Genomic DNA, 25,722 nt, shown 5'->3' with positions numbered 1-25,722 from the left:
TGCGCACCCGTGCGCATGCGCACACGCACACGGGCGGAAAAAAATTGCCGAAAATCGCTTGTGCGCATGCGTATGGGCCTCCCCCGACCCGGAAGTGCATCAGAAATGACCTCTTCTGGGTCGGGAGAGGCCCATACGCATGCGCACAAAGGATTTTCGGCGATTTTTTGCCGATTTTGAAGATCGCCGCCGCGCTGCAAGAGCGGGCGGCGGCAGCGGGCGGCGGGGGTCATCGCGGGCTGGATTGGGAGGCCAATTGGGCCGCATCCGGCCCGGGGGCCGTAGTTTGGGGACCCCTGGCCTAGTCGAAACAACATAAAAAATAAAAAAATTCCTTCCAGTAGCACCTTAGAGACCAACTAAGTTTGTCATTGGTGTGAGCTTTCATGTGCATGCACACTTCTTCAGATACCTATTAGCTTCAGCACACACCCCATACCCAAAAAGAATTCGCTAACATCACCACGATAAAACTTTGCTGCACCAAGTTCAGATACCTAGGGGTAAAATAACCAGAAACCTCAACAAATTATACCTCCACAACTACAACCCCTTCAGGGATCAATGCCTTGTCGTGGCGAAGGGGCTTGAATAACTCAGAGAAGCTATGAGCTATGCCATGCAGGGCCACCCAAGATGGACAGGTCATAGTGGAGAGTTTTGACTAAATGTGATCCACCTGGAGAAGGAACTGGCAAGCCACTCCAGTATCCCTGCCAAGAAAACTCCATGGACAAAGACAACAGGCATATAAAAGTTATGACGCTGGAAGATGAGCCCCTCAGGTCGGAAGGCGTCCAACATGCTACTGAGGAAGAGCAGAGGACAAGTACAAGTAGATTCAGAGCTGATGAAGCGGCTGGGCCAAAGCTGAAAGGTCGCTCAGTTGCGGATATTCCTGGAAGCGAAAGGAAAGTCCGATGCTGTAAAGTAAAAATATTGCATAGGAACCTGGAATGTAAGAACCATGAACCCTGGTAAGCTGGATGTGGTGAAAAATGAGATGGCAAGAATAAATATTGACATCCTGGGCATCAGTGAACTAAAATGGAAGGGAATGGGCGAATTCAGTTCGGGTGACTATCATATCTACTACTGTGGGCAAGAATCCCGTAGAAGAAATGGAGTGGCCCTCATAGTCAACAAAAGAGTGGCAAAAGCTGTAATGGGATGCAATCTCAAAAATGACAGAATGATCTCGATACGAATCCAAGGCAGACCTTTTAACATCACAGTAATCCAAGTTTATGCACCAACTACCGGTGCTGAAGAAAGTGACATTGACCAATTCTATGAAGACTTACAACACCTTCTAGAAATGACACCAAAGAAGGATGTTCTTCTCATTACAGGGGATTGGAATGCTAAAGTAGGGAATCAAGAGATAAAAGCAACAACTGGCAAGTTTGGCCTTGGAGTTCAAAATGAAGCAGGGCAAAGGTTAGTAGAGTTCTGTCAAGAGAACAAGCTGGTCATCACAAACACTCTCTTCCAACAACACAAGAGACGACTCTACACATGGATATCACCAAATGGGCAGCATCGAAATCAGATTGATTATATTCTCTGCAGCCAAAGATGGAGAAGCTCTATACAGTCAGCAAAAACAAGACCTGGAGCTGACTGTAAGATCATCAGCTTCTTATAGCAAAATTCCAGCTTAAACTGAAGAAAGTAGGAAAAACCACTGGGCCAGTAAGATACAATCTAAATCAAATCCCTTATGAATACACAGTGGAAGTGAGGAACAGGTTTAAGGATTTAGATTTGGTGGACAGAGTGCCTGAAGAACTATGGATGGAGGCTCGTAACATTATACAGGAGGCAGCAACGAAAACCATCCCAAGGAAAAGGAAATGCAAGAAAGCAAAATGGCTGTCCAACGAGGCCTTACAAATAGAGGAGGCAAGCAAAATGCAAGGGAGATAGGGAAAGATACAGGAAACTGAATGCAGATTTCCAAAAGATAGCAAGGAGAGACAAGAGGGTCTTCTTAAATGAGCAATGCAAAGAAATAGAGGAAAACAATAGAATGGGAAAAACCAGAGATCTGTTCAAGAAAATTGGAGATATGAAAGGAACATTTCGTACAAAGATTACCATAATAAGGGACAAAAGTGGTAAGGACCTAACAGAAGCAGAAGACATCAAGAAGAGGTGGCAAGAATACACAGAGGAATTATACCAGAAAGATAGGGAGGTCTCGTACACCCCAGGTAGTGTGGTTGCTGACCTTGAGCCAGACATCTTGGAGAGTGAAGTCAAATGGGCCTTACAAAACATTGCTAATAACAAGGCCAGTGGAAGTGATGATATTCCAGCTGAACTATTTAAAATTTTAAAAGATGATGCTGTTAAGGTGCTACACCCAATATGCCAGCAAGTTTGGAAAACTCAGCAATGGCCAGAGGATTGGAGAAGATCAGTCTACATCCCAATTCCAAAGAAGGGCAGTGCCAAAGAATGGTCCAACTACCGCACAATTGCGCTCATTTCACATGCTAGCAAACTCGATATACCATAACCCCCCAACCCCAACACACATAACTCCCACCTATGGACCCCTAACCACCTCATATTACCCTCACTTTACAACACACCCACCCCCTCCATATTACCCTCAATCGGTGGGGAGGACTGATACATAAAGCCTTCCTGGTTGGGGTGGGTCAAAATAGGGGGCACGGATAGGTAAGTCCTTCCCTATTTGGGTGGGGGGTGGAAATAGGGGGCAGGAATAGCTAAGGCCTTCCCTGGGTGGCCTTCAGGGGTCGAAATAGGGGGCAGGGGTAGGTAAGCCCTTGCCTGGATGGGGTGGGGGGGACCAGAATAAGGGCCAGGGATATGTAACCCCTTCCCTGGCTGGACTGGGGGGTGGGACCAGTATAGGAGACAGGGATATCTAATGGGTCAATACAGAGTGGGGGCAGACACAGGGATACCCCTATCTAAACATAACACACACAAAACAGGGGGACTCTGACGATCAGGGGAGTCTGAAGGGGGACTCTGACCCTCCATTTCAAAAACTGAGCCACAGCAATGCGTGGCAGGGCCAGCTAGTCTTTAACAAAAATCTATTTAAAAATTAAAATAAAATAATTAAAATTATAATCTTTGGGGTGCACTGCTGGGGGGCTACTTAGAATGGTTTCATGACCATCTCTTTCAAGATAGCTGTGTTCACTCTTTGCAATGAGCTATTCTAAACTGAAGAAACCCATCACACTTCTGAAGGTCTGTCACATGGTAGATGATGCAGCAAGCTTCTTTTTCTCCTGCTCTAGAGGGTAGGATTCCAATGGATCCAAGTTACAAGAAAAGAAATTCTGACTAAACACCAGGAATAACTTTCTGGAAGTAAGTGTTGTTTGATAGTGGAACAAACTCACTCAAGGAGTTGTGGACTCATTTTCATTGGATGTTTTTAAGCAGAGGTTGGATGGCCATCCATCAGGAATGCTTTGGCTGAAACTCCAGCATTGCAGGAGGTTGGACTAGATGACCCTTTAGGGGTCATCTCCACCTACACCTCTATAATTCTACAATTTTTTTTATTCTCCTGTGCAGTGTGCTCCAAATTCCTGGATGACAGCTCCCAGCAGTTTCAGACAGATGTTGGGGGAACAAGGTGCAACCCTGCAGAACTCTAGAACAAATATAAAACAAGCAGATATCTCCAATGCTGTCTGGTAGTTACCCAGGCAGTAGTGTGGCTAGATGAAAAATGTACCGGTAAGAGATTAGCAGCCAAACTTAACAAATGCATATTCTTGCTAGTTAGTATGAGAAGCAGCCAAGTCCACAGAACTGCATTGCTGCTAGGCAGATCCAGGCAGCAAGCATTATAGGCAGATCCGGTATGTACACAATTGTTCACGTGTGCATCGTGCCAAACCCAGAAATGACCCAAAAAAGGGGAGAAGCGGGGTGGAGTGTTTCAAATACAGTGGTACCTTGGAAGTCGAACGGAATCCATTCCGGAACTCCATTCGACTTCCAAAACGTTTGGAAACTAAGGTGCTACTTCTGATTGGCTGCAGGAAGCTCCAGTTCGCCAGTTCGCCAAAAGTGGCTTTGTCATGCTGGCCACATGACCTGGAAGCCGTACGCAGACTCCCTCGGCCAATAACGCGAGGTGAGCACTGCAACCCCAGAGTCGGTCACAACTGGACCTGCAAGAAAGAAGATTCCACCTAAACATTAGGAAGAACTTCCTGACTAAGAGCTGTTCGACAGTGGAATTTGCTGCCAAGGAGTGTGGTGGAGTCTCCTTCTTTGGAGGTTTTTAAGCGGAGGCTTGACAGCCATCTGTCAAGAATGCTTTGATGGTGTTTCCTGCTTGGCAGGGGGTTGGACTGGATGGCCCTTGGGGTCTCTTCCAACTCTAGGATTTCCCTTTACATGAAAGCAACCCTCTGAGGTGAGCAGCAGGGGCGCCAGCTATAGGGGGCAGAAGGGTGCTTCAGCCCCCTCCACATTTCGAAACAGCGGGCTGAGCCCTCCGACACTGAGGGGGCCGCCATACCCCGCCGCGCCCCTCGCTGGCAACCCTCAAAGGGAGGCCGGCCCGGCCCGGCAGGCGTTCCCGACGGGGGGTGGGTGGGTCGCGTGTGTGACGTCATGCACACCCGACAGCCCCCCCCCCGTTGGGCTCTCCTCGGCGCGCCGTCCTTTTTAGGCCAAGTTATGTAAGCCGCCTGCGTTGCTAGCCAGGTTGGTGCCTCACCTTCGCTCGTGCACAAGTGAATCGCTCATAACGTTTACCAAGGAAATCAAAGTGCAGCAGGTTAACTCGCGCGCTCCGCCCTTGCCTTCTTCCCCTGGCGAGCCGGGAGCCTCTCCCTGCCTGGAGCCGGGAGGGCGCCCTTCTCCTGGAGACAGAGAGAGAGAAGCCGCCGCCGCTCTTTGTGCTGCTCTCGGTGCGCAGTCTCTGTCCCCGAAAGTAGTTCCGACATTTCTCAGGTCCAGAGTGTGAGATTATGCAGCCGAGGACCTGATTACTTTATTTGAGGCGAGAGCGAGCGCGGCGGCCCAAGGAGTCCCTCAGGAATGCGACTGCCTTTCCCGGGGGAGGGGTCGCAAGCCCTGAGCGCGGCGGCCTTCGAGGAGTCTCTCCTGACTCCGAGCAGAAAAGGGGGAAAGAAACCCCTGGAAGAGGAAGTGTGGTTTTTCGTATGTTCATACAGTGTGTGTGGTACTCCATAGTTGCCCTAGGTGGAGGCAGGAGGAGGAGGGATCTTTTCTCTCTTTGCATTCGGGAATCCAGGAGGAGAAGAAGAGGGAGGAGGCTGAGAAAGGGGGATGTGCTCCTGCGCTTTTCCTTTCTCTCAGCTTTCCAAAGAGGAGGAGGAGGAGGAGGAAGAAGAAGAAGAAGAAGAAGAAGAAGAAGAAGAAGAGGTTGCCTGAGGAGGAAGGAGTTGGGAAGGCGAGGAGAACTGCCTGAAGAGCAGCAGCCTTTGGGCTTGGGAGGAGGTGGCTGAGGCAGCAGGCATGGAGCATCGAGGGTTTCTCCCCGCTCTCCTCTTCCTCCTTCTTTCCCGGGCGAAGAGCTGAGGGCGAAGCAGCTCTTTAAAAGAAACAAAGAGGGCGAGATTTGTGGCAGCCTTTCGCGGGCGGCGGCGGCGGCGGCGTTGTTTCCTTTTGTGGCGGCTTCCCTTGCTTCCTGCCTCTCTCCCCTCACACCCCGAAAGTATGAGAGGGCGGCCGAGGTGCTGCTGCTCCCGCTCTCCGTCGCCATCCCCGCCGCCGCCGCCGCCGCTCCCGCCGCCGCCTCTCCGCCGCCGCCGGTGAGCGCCAGAGGAGAGAAGATGGGCGCCGTCCTGAGGAGCCTCCTGGTCTGCGGCTTGTGCTCCCTGACGAGAGGTGAGGCAGGGAGGGCCCGGCGACGGGGCCAGAAGTTGCCAAAGAGCTGTGGGGAAAGGAGGGGTCCCAGCCCAGCACACCCTCGTGTTGTGTGTTTGTGTGTACGGTGCGCATCGCGAGGGCGAGGGGAGAGAAAGGGAAAGGCCTGGCTGGCCTGGGGAAGAGGGCCCCCTGGAAAGGGGGCACAGCTCCTTCCTTCCTTCCTTTCCTTGCCCAAATCCTGGAACATGGAGGATTTTGCAAAGTGGAGAGCTTGCCAGTACATACACACACACACGGAATACAGTTCTCTTTCCATTAGTTTCATGGAGGATTGCTTTTAAGTTTTTCTTTTAAAAAGAACAGCATACCAGCCTTTATTAGATTTTGTGATCTTTGGGGAATTAGAACTTTGGAAAATTGTTTCCATCAATTACTGGTAATTTCCAAGAAATGTGTTGCCATTGTAAACATATTCCTATGTCTATCTACTGGTGCTATTGATTGATAGTGGTGGGACTTCTTTACAATGAATTATGTTTAGAATCGGGGACTTGATATTCTTGGTTTGGGAGTGTTGATTTTCCCTTAGCAAGGTCTCCGATCCTAGCTAAATAGTTACTTGGGAGTAAGTCACGTTGAAATGAGTGGAACTTGCAGCAGTCAACGTAGTTAAGATCAGGTTGGAAGCTGTAATTGATAATGCAATCCTATACACAATTACCTGGGAGAGGCCTATTGAACTTAATGGCGCTTCTGTGTAGACATGTATAGGATTGCACTGCTGGCAAATAACACATTTTAGTTTGCAATTGTGCAGTCTGATCCACCAAGTAATTGTGTGTGACATAATACAGTATTTAGCCCACAATCAGTTTGGAAAAGTTGAGTGACTCCTGAGCACACCTGTTATCGGACATAAGTTCTGATGAATGAAGCAAGTGAAATTTACAGCTTGATCATAACCATGCATGCTCAGAAATAATATGCAATTAATATCCCTTTATGCAAAAGGTATGAAATGTTCAGGTCTTCCGCCAAGAACAGCAAACCAACAGGTTTTTTTAAAAAATTGCATCTGTAAAGTCTGCATATCTTAAATGTATTTTCAGCCATATGAATTAGTATGAGTTCATTTTGGGCAAAATGAAAAGGTTCTCCAGATTTCAGGAAATGTTAATTTACATTTCAGAGACCAGACTGGAACAGATTTTTATATTTTTGTATCTGAAAAAAAAGGATATAATGGTCAATTTATTCAGTATTTTTTTCATTTTTGTCTCTTCCGCCACCTCCCACTTCCTGTATTGTGGTGAGCAGAAGTTTCAGATACTCTACAGCTGATTTCCTGAAGCTGTTTCACATACTGTTTAGAAGAAATCTTTGTTCACAGACATCTCACAACTTTTCTTTTTTGCTGCAGTGGAAGGAGAAGAATGCTTCTTGTATTTGTGTGTGAAAAGGAATCCTGTCTCAATTTTTTACAATTCCTCTGCATTTGCTTGCTTTTATGAACATTTTGGGGAGTTGAACTGGATTGGAGGGAGACCTAGAAAGGCAGTTGATTAAAAAAAACCCATGTGCAAGTACATTCTTGAACAAATGTAAGCTTTATGCATTTGTTTACCATATTGCATCTTCATAGGAAAATATGCACATGTAATACCAAATATTCCATTTGAGGAAGGATAGTTGATTTATATACTGGTAGCTCTCTTATTTTCAAAGGAAAAATGATTAACTTTTTAATGCATAAAATTTAGTCTAGTTCTGCTGTGTTGTCCATAATCAATAACCTGACTTGAGAGTACAAAAATTAGCAGGGTTTTGCCACAAATTATTATTTTCTCCAGACATTATGCAATACTTCCATATTTATGAGAATTTCTACAGACTTCCTCATGTATTCTAGAAAAAAACATTTCTAAAAATGCTTGCTTTATAATCAAATATGGATTTAATATGCTTACCTTAAAATCAAAACTGGGTATATTGACTGCATTCGGATGATCATAACTTGGATTAATAATAATAGAATCAGAATCATAGAAGGGTCCCTGCGGGTCATCTAGTCCAAGCCCCTGCATTGCAGGAATCACAGCTGAAGAAACCTTTACAAATGGCCATCCAACCTATGCTTAAAAACCTTCAAAGAAGGAGAGTCTACCACCTTCGGAACAACTCTTACCATCAGAAAGTTCTTCCTGATGTGTAGTCGGAATCTCCTTTATTGTAACTTGAATCCATTGGTCCATTCGAGTCCTATCCTCTTTAGCAGAAGAAAGCAAGCTTGCTCCATCCTCCATGACACAGCCCTTTAGATAGTTCAAGATGGCTATCATATCACTTCTTATCCAAGCTAAGCATACTTAACTCTCTCAACCATTCCTTATAAGACTTTGTTTCCAGACCCTTGATCATCTTTGTTGCCCTCCTCTGCACACATTCCAGCTTGTCAACATCCCTTGAATTGTAGTGCCCAGAACAGTGCTCCTGGTATGATCTGACCAAGGCAGAATAGATCCTATCATTGATTAATTATGGTTTTCATGTTTATACTATTTTGCAAATCTTCTTGGGTCACTTTTGTGTAAAAATCAACAAGTACAATAAATAATAATAAGCCCCAATATGAATGAGCCTTATAGCCACACACACCTGTTTCATACCCCACATCATGCTTGCAAAGCCATAAAGTCTTCAGTTAAGTTCAGTTAAGTTAATTTCATCAGAGCCAGTTAAGTTAATTTCATCAGAGCCAAGAAACTCTCTCATGCAGGGGTCAGCAACCTTTTTCAGCCGTGGATCATGTGGTGGACTGGACTATATTTTGAAAAAAAATATGAACGAATTCCTATGCCTCACAAATAACCCAGAGATGCATTTTAAATAAAAGCACACATTCTACTCATCTAAAAAAACCATCTGTGAGCCGGATTGAGAAGGCGATTGGGCAGCATCCGGCCCACGGGCCTTAGGTTGCCTACCCCTGCTCTAATGGCTTCAGAAAAATCCAAGATATCTAAACCAAGAAACTCATTAATTGCTTCATAACAGGACCTAATGGTCAGGGGTCCCTTTACCTTTACCTTTAAGCCAGGAGAAAAAGCTAACTTCAGGTCTGGGATAATATAATGACTTGTTCTGAAGCCCTTAACCATTGTTCCTGGTTTGGTTCAGATGAAATGGACAACTTTAGTTAACAGAAGGCCTGCATGCTTGCTGAAGTTAAATGAAGGCTCATTTGATTTTGGCTATACTGTATCTTCTATATGTTACATAATTTATATTGGATCTATGTGAGTTCAAGTGGGAATAAGAAATAGGAGCATTTGAACTCTGATTGTAAGGGGAATTATTTTATTTGAGAAAAAATTGATGTTGGCGAACTCTTTAGGTTACTCAGAATTTCAGTAAAAATGCCTTTGGATTACAGTCAAACCTCGGTTTACACCTACCTCTGTTTGCGACTGCTTTGGTGAGTGACTGCCGCGGAACCCGGAAGTGTTTACATCCAGGTTCCGTGGCGTCAGATGCGTAGACACGATCTGCACAGCATGTATGTGCCCAGAAGCATGCCTTCGGGGAGTGGCCGCTTCTGCGAGCGGCTGCCTCCGCGGAACCGATTGCAGTCGCAAACCGAGGTACCACTGTACAGTCAAAGTGCAAGTAGGGAAGGTAAACAGCGTTTCTGTGCGCTGCTCTGGTTCGCCAGAAGCGGCTTAGTCATGCTGACCACATGACCCAGAAGCTGTACGCGGGCTCCCTCGGCCAGTAAAGCAAGATGAGCACTGCAACCCCAGAGTCATCCATGGCTGGACCTAACAGTCAGGGGTCCCTTTACCTTTACCTAGAGGGTTAAAGATTGTGTATGCCTGTTAATTTGCTGATTAATGATGTCAAGCTGCTAAAGGCTGGAGATCCAGTCACTGGGACCCCAATATTAAGATGTTACTTTTTTAAATATACAGGATGCACATAGCAATTTGTCATAAATATATGTGTACGGCCATAAACTTTTACCATTAATATGTACTGGTTATCTTTTAGTTAGTGTATTGTAAACTGTATAAAATGAGTATGCTTATATATAATGTATGATGTTGTGATATTTGGGTGGAGAGAGACTGATTTCAAATTCCCAGTTGGCCATGAAACTCATTGTGTAACCTTGGGCTAGTCAGTCTCCCAGGTTAACCCCAGCATACAGTATGGGGGGGGGTCACCCTGAGTGTTAAGAATAGAATAAAATATTCATGCTGGATTGCTGCATCCTTTTTGTGCTGTACTGCTAGGGCTGCTAGTTTTGACTTCAATGATAATCAAGCTAGGAATTTTTTTTCAAAAGCGACAGTAATTACTTGGCCATTATATATGCAATCTGTTGGGACTGTATTTGCCAACTTAGCTAAAAACAGTTTTTAGACAGTCTTCTTTTTTTTTACTTTGGAAAATATATTTCCTGATGTAAGGCACCTAGGTAAACATACCAGACGTGGGAATGCGCTTTACTAGACAAACTAACAGCTCAGTCCTATGTATGCTTCCTTTTTAGTGAGTTCCAGAGTTCATTAGGGCTTTCTGTACTCCTTTACATTAATTCCAGAGTGGGTAGTTGTGTTAGTCACCATAGCCTTGTGGTACTTTGGAGATTAGCATGTATTTTGTTGTGGCACAAGCCTTTGCGCATTACAAACCATCAGATGAAGTTTGCTCTAGTTTATGAATGCTCAGTCTGTTAATTCTCAAAGTGTCCGTAAACTTAGTTATTCCTTGCATAATTACTTGGATGGAAGTCTCATTGAACTAAGTGGTATTAATTTGCATGTAAACAACCACAAGGTCAGCTATAAACCTGTCAGGATAATATATATGAACAAAAAAGGCGTATAAGGATAATGTTCCCAGGGGGTAGGATTCTTTCTATCAGTTGTTAATTTGAGAATTCACTGAGATTTTTGTAAACACCTTATTCCTGAGCTTGTGAGTGCTGTTGCATTATCCACTAATAAAGCCTGAGTTGCCGCTGAATATACTGTATGTAACAGAGAAACATAGCAAGTCCTGGCTGTCCCATGAGTGGTAATATAAAGGTGTCACATTCATACTGGATACTATTTTAGAAATATTAATGCTCCAATTTTCATATGATGGTATGTTGAAAAGGGATTTCCATTATGCCCCTAAATAGTGTTCAAAATTATCTAGGCTCCAGGTGCATTTTACACCTGGCTATACACATCATATGAAAAAACAACAAAGGCAGTGGACCTGATGGGATACCTGCCGAAATCTTCAAAGTGGGCGGAATTGAACTTACACAACAACTTCACAACCTCATCGAAAAAATCTGGGAAAGAGAAGAAATCCCAGCAAACTTTCGGGATTCCAAAATTATCAATCTCTTTTAAAAAGGTGACAGAACTGATTGTGGAAACTATCGAGGCATCTCTCTATTAGCTGCGGCCAGCAAAATTCTTGCAAGGATCTTAGCAAACCGTCTGGTAACAATATCCGAGGTGACCCTTCCTGAATCCCAAAATGGTTTTCAGCCTTCTAGGGGGACAGTGGACATGATTTTTTACCACTTGACAGCTTCAAGAAAAATGCAGAGAGCAAAACCAACCCCTGTATTATTGACCTGACTAAGGCTTCCGACACTGTAAATCGTAATGCCCGGTGGACTGTCCTTCTGAAAATTGGCTGCCCAGATAAATTCATAAACATAATTTGGCTCCTCCATGATAATATGACAGCAACAATCGCAGATAAAAAGTGAACCATTCACAGTGGGATCAGGTGTTAAACAGGGTTGTGTTATTGCCCCAACTCTATTCATTATTTTCATTGCCATGATCCTACACTTTGTTGACGGGAAACTCCCCACCGGAATAGAAATCATATATCGAACAGATGGAAAGCTCTTCAATCTGAGGAGGCTGAAAGCAAAAAGTAAGGTTACCATAACAAATCCACAAATCCAACTCAGTGGTGTAATGTTGGAAAATGTTGGTCACGTCTCCTACCTAGGCAGTTACCTTTCCACAAGGGCCAACATTGATGCCAAAATCCAGCATTGCCTGAGCACTGTGAGTGCGGCTTTCTCCCTATTGAAGTGCAAAGTGTTTGAGGGACATTCACAGGGAAACCAAAATGCTTGTTTACAAAGCTATTGTACTACCAACCTTACTATATGCTTGTGAAACATGGACCACTTACAAACGCCATCTCCAACTCCTCGAAAGATTCCATCAACGATGTCTCCGAAAATTTTTACACATCACTTGGGATGACAGCCGAACTAATATCAGTGTACTGGAAGAAGCAAAGATCACCAGTGTTGTAGCAATGATTCTTCAACATCAACTTCGATGGACTAGTCATGTTGTGCGGATGCCTGATGATTGTCTTCCAAAGCAACTACTCTATTCCGAACTTTAAAATGGAAAGCGTAATGCTGGTGGTCAACAAAAGAGGTTTCATAGAATCATAGAATCATAGAGTTGGAAGAGACCACAAGGGCCATCCAGTCCAACCCCCTGCCAAGCAGGAAACACCATCAAAGCATTCCTGACAGATGGCTGTCAAGCCTCTGCTTAAAGACCTCCAAAGAAGGAGACTCCACCACACTCCTTGGCAGCAAATTCCACTGCCGAACAGCTCTTACTGTCAGGAAGTTCTTCCTAATGTTTAGGTGGAATTTTCTTTCTTGTAGTTTGAATCCGTTGCTCCGTGTCCGCTTCTCTGGAGCAGCAGAAAACAACCTTTCTCTCTCCTCTATATGACATCCTTTTATATATTTGAACATGGTTATCATATCACCCCTTAAGCTTCTCTTCTCCAGGCTAAATATACCCAGCTCCCTAAGCCGTTCCTCATAAGGCATCGTTTCCAGGCCTTTGACCATTTTGGTTGCCCTCTTCTGGACACGTTCCAGCTTATCAGTATCCTTCTTGAACTGTGGTGCCCAGAACTGGACACAGTACTCCAGGTGAGGTCTGACCAGAGCAGAATACAGTGGTACTATTACTTCCCTTGATCTAGATGCTATACTCCTATTGATGCAGCCCAGAATTGCATTGGCGTTTTTAGCTGCTGCATCACACTGCTGACTCATGTCAAGTTTGTGGTCTACCAAGACTCCTAGATCCTTTTCACGTGTACTGCTCTCAAGCCAGGTGTCTCCCATCCTGTATTTGTGCCTTTCATTTTTTTTGCCCAAGTGTAGTACTTTACATTTCTCCTTGTTAAAATTCATCTTGTTTGCTTTGGCCCAGTTGTCTAATCTGTTAAGGTCATTCTGAAGTGTGATCCTGTCCTCTGGGGTGTTAGCCACCCCTCCCAATTTGGTGTCATCTGCAAACTTGCTCAGGATGCCCTCAAGCCCATCATCCAAGTCATTGATAAAGATGTTGAACAAGACTGGGCCCAAGACAGAACCCTGTGGCACCCCACGAGTCACTACTCTCCAGGATGAGGAGGAGCCATTGATGAGCACCCTTTGGGTTCGGTCAGTAAGCCAGTTACAAATCCACTGAATGGTAGCATTGTCTAGCCCACATTTTACCAGCTTCTTTACAAGAATATCATGGGGCACCTTGTCAAAGGCCTTGCTGAAATCAAGATAGGCTACATCCACAGCGTTCCCTTCATCTACCAGGCTTGTAATTCTGTCAAAAAATGAGATCAGATTAGTCTGACATGACTTATTTTTCAGGAACCCATGCTGACTTTTAGTGATCACAGAGTTTCTTTCTAGGTGCTCACAGACTGTTTGCTTAATGATCTGCTCTAGAATCTTTCCTGGTATTGATGTCAGGCTGACTGGGCGGTAATTGTTTGGGTCCTCTCTTTTCCCCTTTTTGAAAATAGGGACAACATTTGCCCTCCTCCAGTCTGCTGGAACTTCGCCTGTTCTCCAGGAATTTTCAAAGATTATTGCCAGTGGTTCTGAAATCACCTCTGCCAGTTCTTTTAATACTCTTGGATGTAGTTCATCTGGCCCTGGAGACTTGAATACATCTAAACTAGCCAAGTATTCTTGTACTACCTCCTTACTTATTCTGGGCTGTGTTCCCCCTGCTGAATCATCTGCTCCATATTCTTCAGGTCGGGCGTTGTTTTCTTTATTGGAGAAGACTGAGGCAAAGAAGGCATTGAGGAGTTCTGCCCTTTCTCTGTCCCCTGTTTGCATTTCACCATCTTCTCCTCTGAGTGACCCCACTGTTTCCTTGTTTTTCCTTTTGCTACGGACATACCCATAAAAGCCCTTTTTGTTGCTTTTAACCTCTCTGGCGAGCCTGAGTTCATTCTGTGCTTTAGCTTTTCTGACTTTGTCTCTACACGTGCTGGCTATATGTTTGAATTCCTCTCTGGAGATTTCCCCCCTTTTCCATTTTTTGTACATATCCCTTTTAAATCTTAACTCAGTCAAAAGTTCTTTATATAGCCAGCCTGGCTTCTTTAGGCACCTTCCATGTTTCCGTCTCATTGGTATTGCCTGAAGTTGTGCTTTTAATATCTCCCTTTTAACAAACTCCCAACCATCATGAACTCCCTTCCCTTTTAGTATTACTGTCCATGGGATTTCACCCAGCGTTTCCCTAAGTTTTCTGAAGTTGGCTTTCTTAAAGTCTAGAATTTGGACCTTAGTATGCTTGGTTGCTCCTTTCCGCTGGATAATAAACTCCAGAAGAGCATGGTCACTCCCACCTAATGATCCTGCCACTTCTACCCCACTAACCAAGTCATCACTATTGGTTAGGACCAGATCTAAAATGGCTGATCCTCTTGTTGCTTCTCCCACTTTCTGGACAATGAAGTTGTCTGCAAGGCCAGTGAGGAATCTGTTCGACCTTATGCTCTTGGCTGAGTTTGACATCCAACAAATATCAGGATAGTTGAAATCCCCCATTACTACTATCTCACTTCCTTTTGAATGGTTGGCCATCTGTTCCAGGAAGGCATCATCTGTGTCCTCAGTTTGGCTTGGGGATCTATAGTAAACTCCCACAATGAGATCACTGTTGTTTTTCTCTCCCTTAATTTTGACCCAGATACTCTCAATTTGGCTTTGAAGTTTTAAATCCTGGATCTCTTCACAGGTATACATATCCCTAACATATAAAGCTACTCCTCCTCCTTTCCTGTTTGGTCTATTTCTCTTAAATAGATTGTATCCCTCTATTACTACATTCCAGTCATGAGACTCATCCCACCAGGTTTCAGTGATGCCTATTATGTCATATTTAGTTTGCTGTACCAAGAGCTCAAGTTCATCTTGTTTATTTCCCATGCTCTGTGCATTAGTATACAGACACTGAAGACCGTTGATCATTCCCCCATGTCTCTTATTTAAGGATATTTTCGTCCCACCACTAGGTCTGCATGCTGCTTGCTCCATTTGGTCCTTGACATTTGGATGATCATCTTCAGCATTTGATAGACTCCTACCTTCAGGACCACTGTCTCCCTCCCCCACATAAGTCAGTTTAAAGCCCTCCTGGTGAGGTTTTTGAGTTTTGTGGCAAAAACATTCCTCCCAACTTTTGTGAGGTGCAGTCCATCACTTGCCAGAAGTCCATCTTCAAGAAACTGCAGACCGTGATCTAGGAATCCAAACCGTTCCTGTTTGCACCATTTGCGAAGCCAGTTGTTCACTTCCCCTATTTTCCCCTCTCTCCCTGGGCCATGTCATTCAACTGGGAGGACAGAAGAGATGACAATTTGTGCATCTAATTGCTTCAACTTCCTGCCCAGAGCCTCATAATCATTTTTGATCTTCTGTAAGCTATGGCTTGCAGTGTCATTGGTTCCCACATGCACCAAAAGGAAGGGGTATTTGTCGGTGGGTTTTATGATTCCTTGCAGCCGTTCTGTTACATCTTTGATCTTGGCCCCAGGTAGACAGCACACCTCTCGAGACATCTTGTCAGGCCCACAGATCACTGCTTCTGTACCCCTCAGTAGGGAATCCCCTATCACCACTACACGCCTCTTCATAGGCTTGGTTGGGATAACAACTTTTGTTACAACAAGTTGTTTAGAATAACAACAACAAGTTGTTTAACAACAACAAGTTGTTTAGAATAACAACTTTTCATATTAGTTTTTTAATAGGTTAATCATTCATATTTGGACAACTTTACTGTTGTACTTAGGAAGGAGAAAAATAATCATTACCTTAATAATAACAATTTAAATAGATTTATTCAACAGAAACAGTAACATTACAGCATATGTTATTTGCTTAAACAAACATCCATGTTTGTTAACTAATTTGGCTAAACAAAAGCAATATATATATATTTTAGGAAACTTAGACTGTCAACCCAGCCTACACATGAAAAACTTAAATACTGTCCACTCCAAACAATCAGAAAAATATTGTTTCTATTCTATTCACTGAACTTCTTGAAACTTTGCACTGAAGGAGTTGTTTCTGTATTCATAGGTTTGTAGAACAATAGGATTAAGGTCTTTTTCTCAACTCTGTTCATGTTATAACATTTTTGTTGGGAAGAAGAGGCATGTGATCTCTGTTGAGTCAAATTCAGTTTTGAGAACTGCAAAAGTAAACCAAGCATCTGTGATAATATCTTGTAGGCAGAGAAACTGCCCAATAATCTTACAAAAACCTCTGGAAGAGCATGACATTGTGAATGGATTAATGGAATTCATTTACCCCCCAAATTAAACATATACAACCTTATTCTCCATAATAAAAAAACTAATCTATATTTCATGATGGAATAACCTTTGGGTGGTAATATATTTTCCTCAAAAAGCATTTTATTTAAAAAAATCCAATTTAAATCAAAAAAATCGATTTAAATAAAAAAAATCCGATTTTTTTAATTTTTTTAAAAAAATCATTGATTTTTATCCACCCTGGTGGCCAGTAATTGCCAGTCTGTAATCATTGTTCTTTCCCTCATGTGGTAATTCCCGCCCCACATGAAATTGTCCCAACCACATATGGTTTTGTGTCCTTATCCTTTCTTTTTAACTACTTTTCCCTCTTGCCACACTTCTCTAGTGATATGTGTTGGAAAATGTCCAAGTACAATATTTTTCCATGAATTTTCCCCCTACTTTTTGACATATGTAGTTTCATAAAATTAATTATTAGCATAAAAAATGAGCACAATGCAAGTCAAATCTGTAAAGGTTAGAATTGTAGCAAAACCTAAAAGCAATTACTGACATAAAATCGTGCCATGCAAACAGGGCAAGTGTCAGAGTTGTTTGAGATAACGTTCACTGTCAGCTGCAGCTCTTTTCTGCAGCAACAGCACAGCTTGCTTCTCGGTGGCCCAGCTTCCATTTTTATTTCCCAGAATCTATTGCATGTAGGATTGTTCTGAGAAAAATAATCTTGGTTTGATATCTGGGCTGCTTTCAAACAAACCACAATTTACTAGTCATGTTAAGAGATTCTCCCACTGCTTAAACCATGGTTATTGAAACTGGATGAGTGTGGTGCCTCCATTGCCATTATAAGAGAACAAGGGAGGCGTTCATAGTGAGTACCTCTTCTAGAAAAATAGCACTGCTGAGAGCAATGAAGAACTGTGATCCACTTTGACTCCTTCCATGCACAGATAATTTTCAGGTTGGATTTTTGCAATGTGCCTTTGACAGATCTATTCTCTGTGAATTTATCAAAAACAATCTAAGCCAGTGCACATTTTTACTATTTGTGGCAGAACAATCTATCATTTAATGATGTGCGGTGTGAAGAAGTGCTTTTTGTCTTGTTGTCCAGACCCCAGGGCTGGTCAGCTTAATTGTGTGTCTCCTGTGTTCTTACCTTATGAATGGAGGAGAAAGACTATATCCATTCTTACTTGCAAAGCTCTTACAGTGTTGTTGCAATTATGATCACGATCATCTGTGATTTCAAATCCCTTATATTTTTTAGAAAGGTGATACCGGTAACACTGGAAGTTTTTAAATAAAAATTAGATATTAACTTGCCAATTACTTCATGTTGTGAATTGATGTATGTTGAATCCTTAATTTGTGCATAGCCCAGCTTAATGCTTTTCTCTTCTTTCATAGGTTCTCCTCTGTTGCTATATGCAAATCGGCGTGACTTGCGACTGGTAGACGCTGCACAGGTGAATGAGAATGCTACAGTTGTGGTGGGTGGCTTGGAGGATGCAGCTGCTGTGGACTTTGTATTCATCCACAGCTTGATATATTGGAGTGATGTAAGCGAAGAAGCCATTAAGCGAACAGAATTCAACCAATCGGGGAGTGTGCAAAATGTGGTTATTTCTGGGCTTTTATCACCTGATGGGCTAGCTTGTGATTGGCTAGGCGAAAAACTATACTGGACGGATTCTGAAACAAACCGGATTGAAGTTTCCAATTTAGATGGATCTTTGCGAAAAGTTTTATTCTGGCAAGAATTGGATCAACCCAGGGCAATTGCCTTAGATCCTGCAAGAGGGTAAGTTTTATTGTCTTTTAAAACTCTTGGTTGAGTGTGGGGTACCTTTTGCTAGCTTGGTAGAAGTTCCTAGAAAAAGAGCACAAATCAAAATTCATTTTGCCGCAGCATTAGCTGCCAAATGCTACTGGTATAGCTATATTATTATTCCAGTTGCAGTGTAATGGTGCTTATTACTAGGTGAACCTTTCTTGCAGGATGTTCTCTTTCTGAACTTCTGTTTGTGTCCTGAAAAGCTGTTCAGTTATCAAACAAACTAAGAAGATCAGTTGTTCAGACTAAATATGTTAGTATTCATTCATTTAATACCTTTGATTGCAGCCTCACCCTCTCCTTCCCACCTCATTGCTGTGTCACAGTTTTCTTTGTGGCCTTAAGAACTCTGGTGGAAAATTATTGTTTTTAGCACAATGAAATCAAATGACCATTTTGTTGTTGTCGTTTAGTCGCTTAGTAGTGTCCGACTCTTCGTGACCCCATGGACCATAGCACGCCAGGCACTCCTGTCTTGCACTGCCTCCCGCAGTTTGGTCAAACTCATGTTGGTAGCTTCGAGAACACTGTCCAACCATCTTGTCCTCTGTCGTCCCCTTCTCCTAGTGCCCTCCATCTTTCCCAACATCAGGGTCTTTTCCAAGGATTCTTCTCTTCTCATGAGGTGGCCAAAGTATTGGAGCCTCAGCTTCAGGATCTGTCCTTCCAGTGAGCACTCAGGGCTGATTTCCTTAAGAATGGATAGGTTTGATCTTCTTGCAGTCCATGGGACTCTCAAGAGTCTCCTCCAGCACCATAATTCAAAAGCATCAATTCTTCGGTGATCAGCCTTCTTTATGGTCCAGCTCTCACTTCCATACATCACTACAAATGACCATTTATAATGTAACAAATGCAAAAGCAGAATCTAAATTTGACAAAGGAATTCAAGAAAGAATATAAGCTGATGTAATTGCACGTAAACTAATAGCTCATATAAATGTGAGCTCTGGACCACAGGTATGCAACATGGTGCCCTACAGATGTTGCTGGACTCCCCACTGTCTGGCAGTATATTGTGTGTGTGCTTAGAGATTTGCACTGGCTTCCAGTTATGTACTAGGCTGAGTTCAAGGTGCTACTACTGGTATATGTATAATCCAGAACGAATTAAGTTTGTAACCCGAGGTCCCATTGTATTTTAAGACTATTGTCTTTTAATATTTTGTTGGAAGCTACCCAGAGTGGCTGGGGAAACCCAGCCAGATGGGTCAGGTATAAATAATAAATTATTATTATTATTATTATTATTACTACTACTACTACTGTAAACTCCTATCAACCAGCATGGCCAGGGTTATGGAAATATAGAGCTTATAGTAGGAGGGCACCGCATTGGCTACCCTTGCTCCAGACAAATTAACTATTCAAAGAATGGTTTGAATCCTTAGAGGTAGATTGCCACTACTTTTTAATGAACTTAGAGAAATGTTTAACAGAAACAAGGAACTATCTACTTCTATAATGAGAAACTAATGAAGGATTGTTGATTGTTTGTCTAAGGCAGAGCTTTCCAAACTGTGTGCCACAGCATGTTAGTGTGTCGGCTGCAGTGTGTAGGTGTGTCAGACGAACACTCCCTGTGCTCCTCGCTCCGAGGGCTGGAAAGGGGTTAGTTTAACCTCCAGTTTGCTAGTTACAGGTAGGTAGCCGTGTTGGTCTGAGTCGAAGCAAAATAAAAAAATTCCTTCAGTAGCACCTTAAAGACCAACTAAGTTTTTATTTTGGTATGAGCTTTTGTGTGCATGCACACTTCTTCAGATACACTTGAAACAGAAGGACCAGACCCTTCTACCACGGTGGAGTCCATCTCTTTCTGTATCTGAACAACTATTTGCAAAATCATGGTACCGGTAGGAGATCTTGGGGTCCTCGCCAGACCCCAACATGGAAGATAGTTCTGTTGGACTACAAGCCACATGAAAGAGTCTCCTGATACTGCTTTCCACAGATGCAATAGAGGCGCCAAAGAAGGTCCTCTTTCCCATCACCACTTCTACTTGGTAGGCTTGACATTGAGCTCTAACTCTGACCGATCCGATTTGGAATGGATTTTTTCATCACTAGCACTGTAGCTGTCTGAGCAATTCTTTCATCACCCTCAGCTCAGGGGCAGCATTCGAAATTAACTGGTTGCCAGTCGTTTTTTGCAACTCAAGAGTGGCATCTATTGACCAAGTTGAGAGTTGCAGTTGCCTCATTTGCAAATGAAATGAATCTCCACTGCAGGAGAGCAAGGGCAGTGGTTATCGCGCTACTGCCCTGAACACTTTTCTTATTTAAGATTTTCTTAGTTTACAAAATATGTGCATTGTTTCTTTTTTCAGGTTCTGTTTTCTACAGATGAATTCCATTTGTTGTGAGACATTAGTGTTATATGCAGTATATAGTTGGGGAGAAAAGGGGGTGATGGGTGGAAAACTATTTTACTGTGTCTGTGTGGGGGTTTGTGTCACTGTCACTGGGGTAGGTTCTCTTTCTATTTGTTATATTTCCTTAGTAGTGAGTGAGGTGGGGTGGGGGACTAGGGCGTGATTGCTTGTCTTTGGTTGGCTGCAGTGAGATTTGTTTGGGGGGAAGGGTTGTTGGGTCAAGTTAGCCATATTGATTTGTTTTTTAATAAAACTTATTAATGCAATTTTAACAGCTTTATACACACATTGTACAGTATCCGTCATTTGTCTGTTTTCCTAAGACTTCCCAATCCTCTCTAGGGAAATCTTGATCTGTTGCATATCCTGATATTTCACCCGTTATCATTTCAAGTCTTCCTTTTTTGATGTTATCTGCTGCTCATATGTTAACTCCTACTTGTAGGTTAAATTGTATATTATATCCTCTAAAATAATCTCCAAAACACATCCTCCTATCTTTAACTCATCCTTATTCCTTAGTTTTGTGGTCATGGTTACTAATCTATGTACAGTCAAACCTCGGCTCCCGAATGCATCCGTTTTGGAACATTTCAGCTCCCCAGCGCTGAATACCCGGAAATAAGTGTTCTGGTTTTTGAATGTTTTTTGGAAGCCAAACATCCGACGCGGCTTCCGCTTGAGTGCAGGAAGCTCCTGCAACCAATCAGAAGCTGTGCCTTGGTTGTCGAACAATTCGGAAGCTGAACAGGCTTCTGGAATGGATTACGTTTGACAGCCAAGGTTTGACTGTATTCTATCCATTTGTTCTGCCAAATTCCTTTGTGGGTATCCCTTCTTTCCATTTTTTTGCATATACTATTCTAGCTGCAGCGGTTGCGTACAGACAAATACTGAGTGCCATTTTTGGAATGTCATCACCTATTAACCCTAATAGAAAGGCCTTTGGTCTTTTGGGAAATGTGAGTTTTAGAATCTTTTTTAATTGTGTATGGAACATTTCCCAATGTCGAATGGCATCCGTTCCGAAAGTCCATTTGACTTCCAAAAATGTTCAAAAACAAAGGTGTGGCTTCCAATTAGCTGCAAGAGCTTCCTGCACTCAGTCAGAAGCCACAGAAGCCACATCGGACGTTCGGCTTCCAAATAACATTCTCAAACAAGAACATTCACTTCTGGGTTTGCTGCGTTCAGGAGCCAAAACAGACAAGTACCAAGATGTTCGACAACCAAGGTACGACTGTACTCTCTAGCATATTTACATGACCACCACATATGGATCAGGGTTCCCTCCACCTTGTGGCACTTCCAGCATAAATTAGACCCTTTTAAATACATTTTCACTAATTTCCTGGGTGTCAAGTACCACCTGTACATCATCATTTGTCAGTTTCCCTTAATAAGATAACAGGTAGAAAAATACATAGTCCCCCCTCTATTTTTCCCCCATGTCGACCATTTCATGTTGTAACCAATATCTATGGCCCATTTTGTCATTGTTGGCTTTACCATCTCAGCTTTGGTCTCTCACTCCAGTAGAAGTTTATAAATTTTCAAGATTAATTAATTATCCTTTCCTCTTACAACTTTTCAAATTCTGAACTCATTTCCGCAAATCCTTTTTCCTTACTATCTCTTTTAAATAACTCGTTCCCCTGAAAATACTGAAAGCAATCTACTGTATGATCCTAAATCTGTTCTCTTTTTTCAGGCAAACTTCTCCTTCTCATCTATGTTCAACCTTTTCAACTGAGACCTCAGTTGGTGATATCCATCTTGAGGTTTTTCTCTCTAAAAGATCTTTGTGTCTCTGCCAAACCATGTATATACTTCTTCCTATGACATGGTTTTGGAAATGTTTGTGCACCCTTGATTTGTCATAATGCAGCTTTGCATGCCATCCAAAGCATAGATCAAAACCTTCTAGGTCTAAAGTGTTGGTATCCATTCTTTCATCCGGCAGAAGCACACTGCCTCATAATAAAGTCTGAGGTCAGGAAGGGCAAAAACATCTCTTTCTCTTACGTCTGTCAGATTTTTATAATTAATGTGGGGGTTTCTCCCCTGCCAGATGAAGTTTGCCACATCTTTTTTCTGCTGTTTGAAACATTCTGGGTTTTTTATCACTAGCAGTGTTTGAAATAAGAAGATCATCATGGGCAAAACATTCATTTTGACTGCAGATATTCTTCCTAACAAAGGCATTACTATACCAATTTTGCTGATCTAAAGTCTGGTAGTTGTTTTTCTCTTTGACATCTGATGGGAGGGCGTTCCACAGGCCGGGCGCCACTACCGAGAAGGTTCCCTGCAACTTGGCTTCTCGCAATGAGGGAACCGCCAGAAGGCCCTCGGTGCTGGACCTCAGTGTCCGGGCAGAATGACGGAGGTGGAGACACTCCTTCAGGTATACTGGACCGAGGCCGTTTAGGGCTCTAAAGGTCAGCACCAACACTTTGAATTGTGCTTGGAAACGTACTGGGAGCCAATGTAGATCTTTCAAGACCGGCGTTATGTGGTCTCGGCGGCCGCCCCCAGTCACCAGTCTAGCTGCCGCATTCTGGATTAGTTGTAGTTTCCGAGTCACCTTCAAAGGTAGCCACACATAGAGCGCATTGCACTAGTCCAAGAGAGAGATAACTAGAGCATGCACCACTCTGGCAAGACAGTCTGCGGGCAGGTAGGGTTTCAGCCTGCGTACCAGATGGAGCTGATAAACAGCTGCCCTGGACACAGAATTGACCTGCGTCTCCATGGACAGCTGTGAGTCCAGAATGACTCCCAGGCTGCACACCTGGTCCTTCAGGGGCACAGTTACCCCATTCAGCACCAGGGAGTCCTCCACACCTGCCCGCCTCCTGTCCCTCACAAACAGTACTAATGTCTTGTCAGGAGTCAACCTCAATCTGTTAGCAGGAGTCAACCTCAATCTGTTAGCCGCCATCCAACCTCCAACCGCCTCCAGACACTCACACAGGACCTTTACCGCCTTCACTGGTTCTGATTTAAAAGAGAGGTAGAGCTGGGTGTCATCCGCATACTGATGAACACCCAGTCCAAACCCCCTGATGATCTCTCCCAGCAGCTTCATGTAGATGTTAAAAAGCATGGGGGAGAGGACAGAACCCTGAGGCACCCCACAAGTGAGAGCCCAGGGGTCTGAGCACTCATCCCCCCCCCCACTTTCTGAACACGGCCCAGGAGGAAAGATCGGAACCACTGTATAACAGTGCCCCCAGCTCCCAACCCCTCTAGACTGTCCAGAAGGATGTTATGGTCGATGGTGTCAAAAGCCGCTGAGAGATCCAGCAGAACTAGGAAACAGCTCTCACCTTTGTCCCTAGCCCGCCAGAGATCATCGACCAGTGCGACCAAGGCAGTTTCAGTGCCATGATGAGGCCTGAATCCCAACTGGAAGGGATCCAAATGGTCCGCTTCTTCCAGGCGTGCCTGGAGTTGTTCAGCAACCACTCGCTCAATCACCTTGCCCAAGAATGGAATATTTGAGACTGGGCGATAGTTGGCCATATTGGCCGCATCTAAAGATGGTTTTTTAAGAAGCGGTTTAATAACTGCCTCTTTCAGCGGGTCTGGGAAGGCTCCCTCACGGAGAGAAGCATTCACCAACCCGCAGAGCTCATCGCCCAGCCCTTCCCGGCTAGCTTTTATAAGCCAGGATGGGCAAGGATCAAGGAGACAGGTGGTTGGTTTCACTCGTCCAAGCAGCCTGTCCACATCCTCGGAGGTAACAGATTGGAATTGATCCCACGCAACTGGACTAGACAGACCTCCAGCACTCCCCTGCCCCGGCCCTGCTCCCACGGTGGAGTCTACCTCCCTCTGAATCTGAGCGACTTTATCTGCAAAAAAACTTTGCAAAATCGTTGCAGGAGATCATGAATGATATCATGAATGATATGAATGATTAACCTATTAAACTGGGGATAAAAAAAACTAATATGAAAAGTTGTTATTCTAAAAATCTTCATCTACTTGCATATTAAAGTTATACCAGCAAGAATTAGTCTTTATGTAGAAAACTATGATTTAAATCAAGTCTTACTGACTAATGATTTAAATCTGTTTGATTTTAATCAAATCCACCCTGGTGCAGACAGACACTGAAAACTATGTTCCTTTTTTCTCAAAAGAAAAATACTTAGCTCAGTAATTAAGATGTCTAACCAACTAATTAAAAACATACATGGAAAGCAACTCGCATCTTGACCAGTGTCATGGAACATCTTCCTTTTTTATTAGTCTGCCAAGGAGTCCCTGTACACTGAAAAGGATTTGAGGAAGTGTGCAAAAGTATGCACACATTTCATACTGGCCAGTCTTTATGGTCTTTGAGGCTACGTAGCGGTCAGCAAAGTGGCAGCAGGTCAAACGAAGTGTCAAGGATAGACAGGCTGCCGGCGTTTTTCACATGTTCCGCCCATATGACGGGCTTCTTCAGTAGTTTCTCCTTCTACTTTCTGTTATGTTTAATACATTCACTGGTGGTATAAACCAGGTCTTATTAGTATTCGAACTAAATTACTATTGTACATATAAACAAACAAATACCAAAGGCAGTACTTACAGTTCGTATGAAACCACTTATCTTGGCTTAGGCCACAATGCTCAAGTTCTTATTTCAAAAGGTTCTCTCATGCGGCTTTGATACATTTACATATTCACTGATGATATAAATCAAATTCTAATTATTATTTAGACTAATACAGTAGTACAATTTCTAAAATACATGTACATATGAAGAACATATAAAGAAATACTTTCATTTATTCAGAGTTTTTTTTAGTTTGAGCATGTAATTGACTAAGCAAAAATCCTGTGTTTAGAGCACACATATACAAAAGGTTAGGGATGACAATTAGAGGGGGCCAGAAGAATGTGAATGCTAATAACAGTATATTTATAATTTCTGTATGTTATACTGCTGGTGTGTTAGTTTAAATGAATACAGAAAGGTCAAGATCTGAATTTAAACCGTCCGGTTGTAGTGTCTTAAAC

The 25,722-nt window shown here is 43.3% G+C and overlaps 1 protein-coding gene across 3 annotated transcripts in view; it reads left to right on the top strand.

Moving 5' to 3' along the window:
- The first annotated feature begins 4,898 nt into the window (after positions 1-4,898).
- The window catches only part of LRP6 (LDL receptor related protein 6), a 122,042-nt gene continuing 101,218 nt past the window's right edge, over positions 4,899-25,722 (top strand). Inside the window, exons 1-2 of one of the 3 annotated variants that reach the window (XM_035102241.2) lie at positions 4,899-5,865; positions 17,908-18,301. In XM_035102241.2, coding sequence (XP_034958132.2) covers positions 5,811-5,865; positions 17,908-18,301 — 449 coding nt within the window. In that variant the 5' untranslated portion in view covers positions 4,899-5,810. The remainder of the gene's footprint in view (positions 5,866-17,907; positions 18,302-25,722) is intronic. The other 2 variants (XM_060275147.1, XM_035102240.2) reach the window with 2 other exon arrangements.

Source organism: Zootoca vivipara, chromosome 5, assembly GCF_963506605.1.
Source record: "Zootoca vivipara chromosome 5, rZooViv1.1, whole genome shotgun sequence".
Taxonomy (NCBI): Eukaryota; Metazoa; Chordata; class Lepidosauria; order Squamata; family Lacertidae; genus Zootoca; species Zootoca vivipara.
This window is presented reverse-complemented; position numbering and strand designations above follow the sequence as displayed.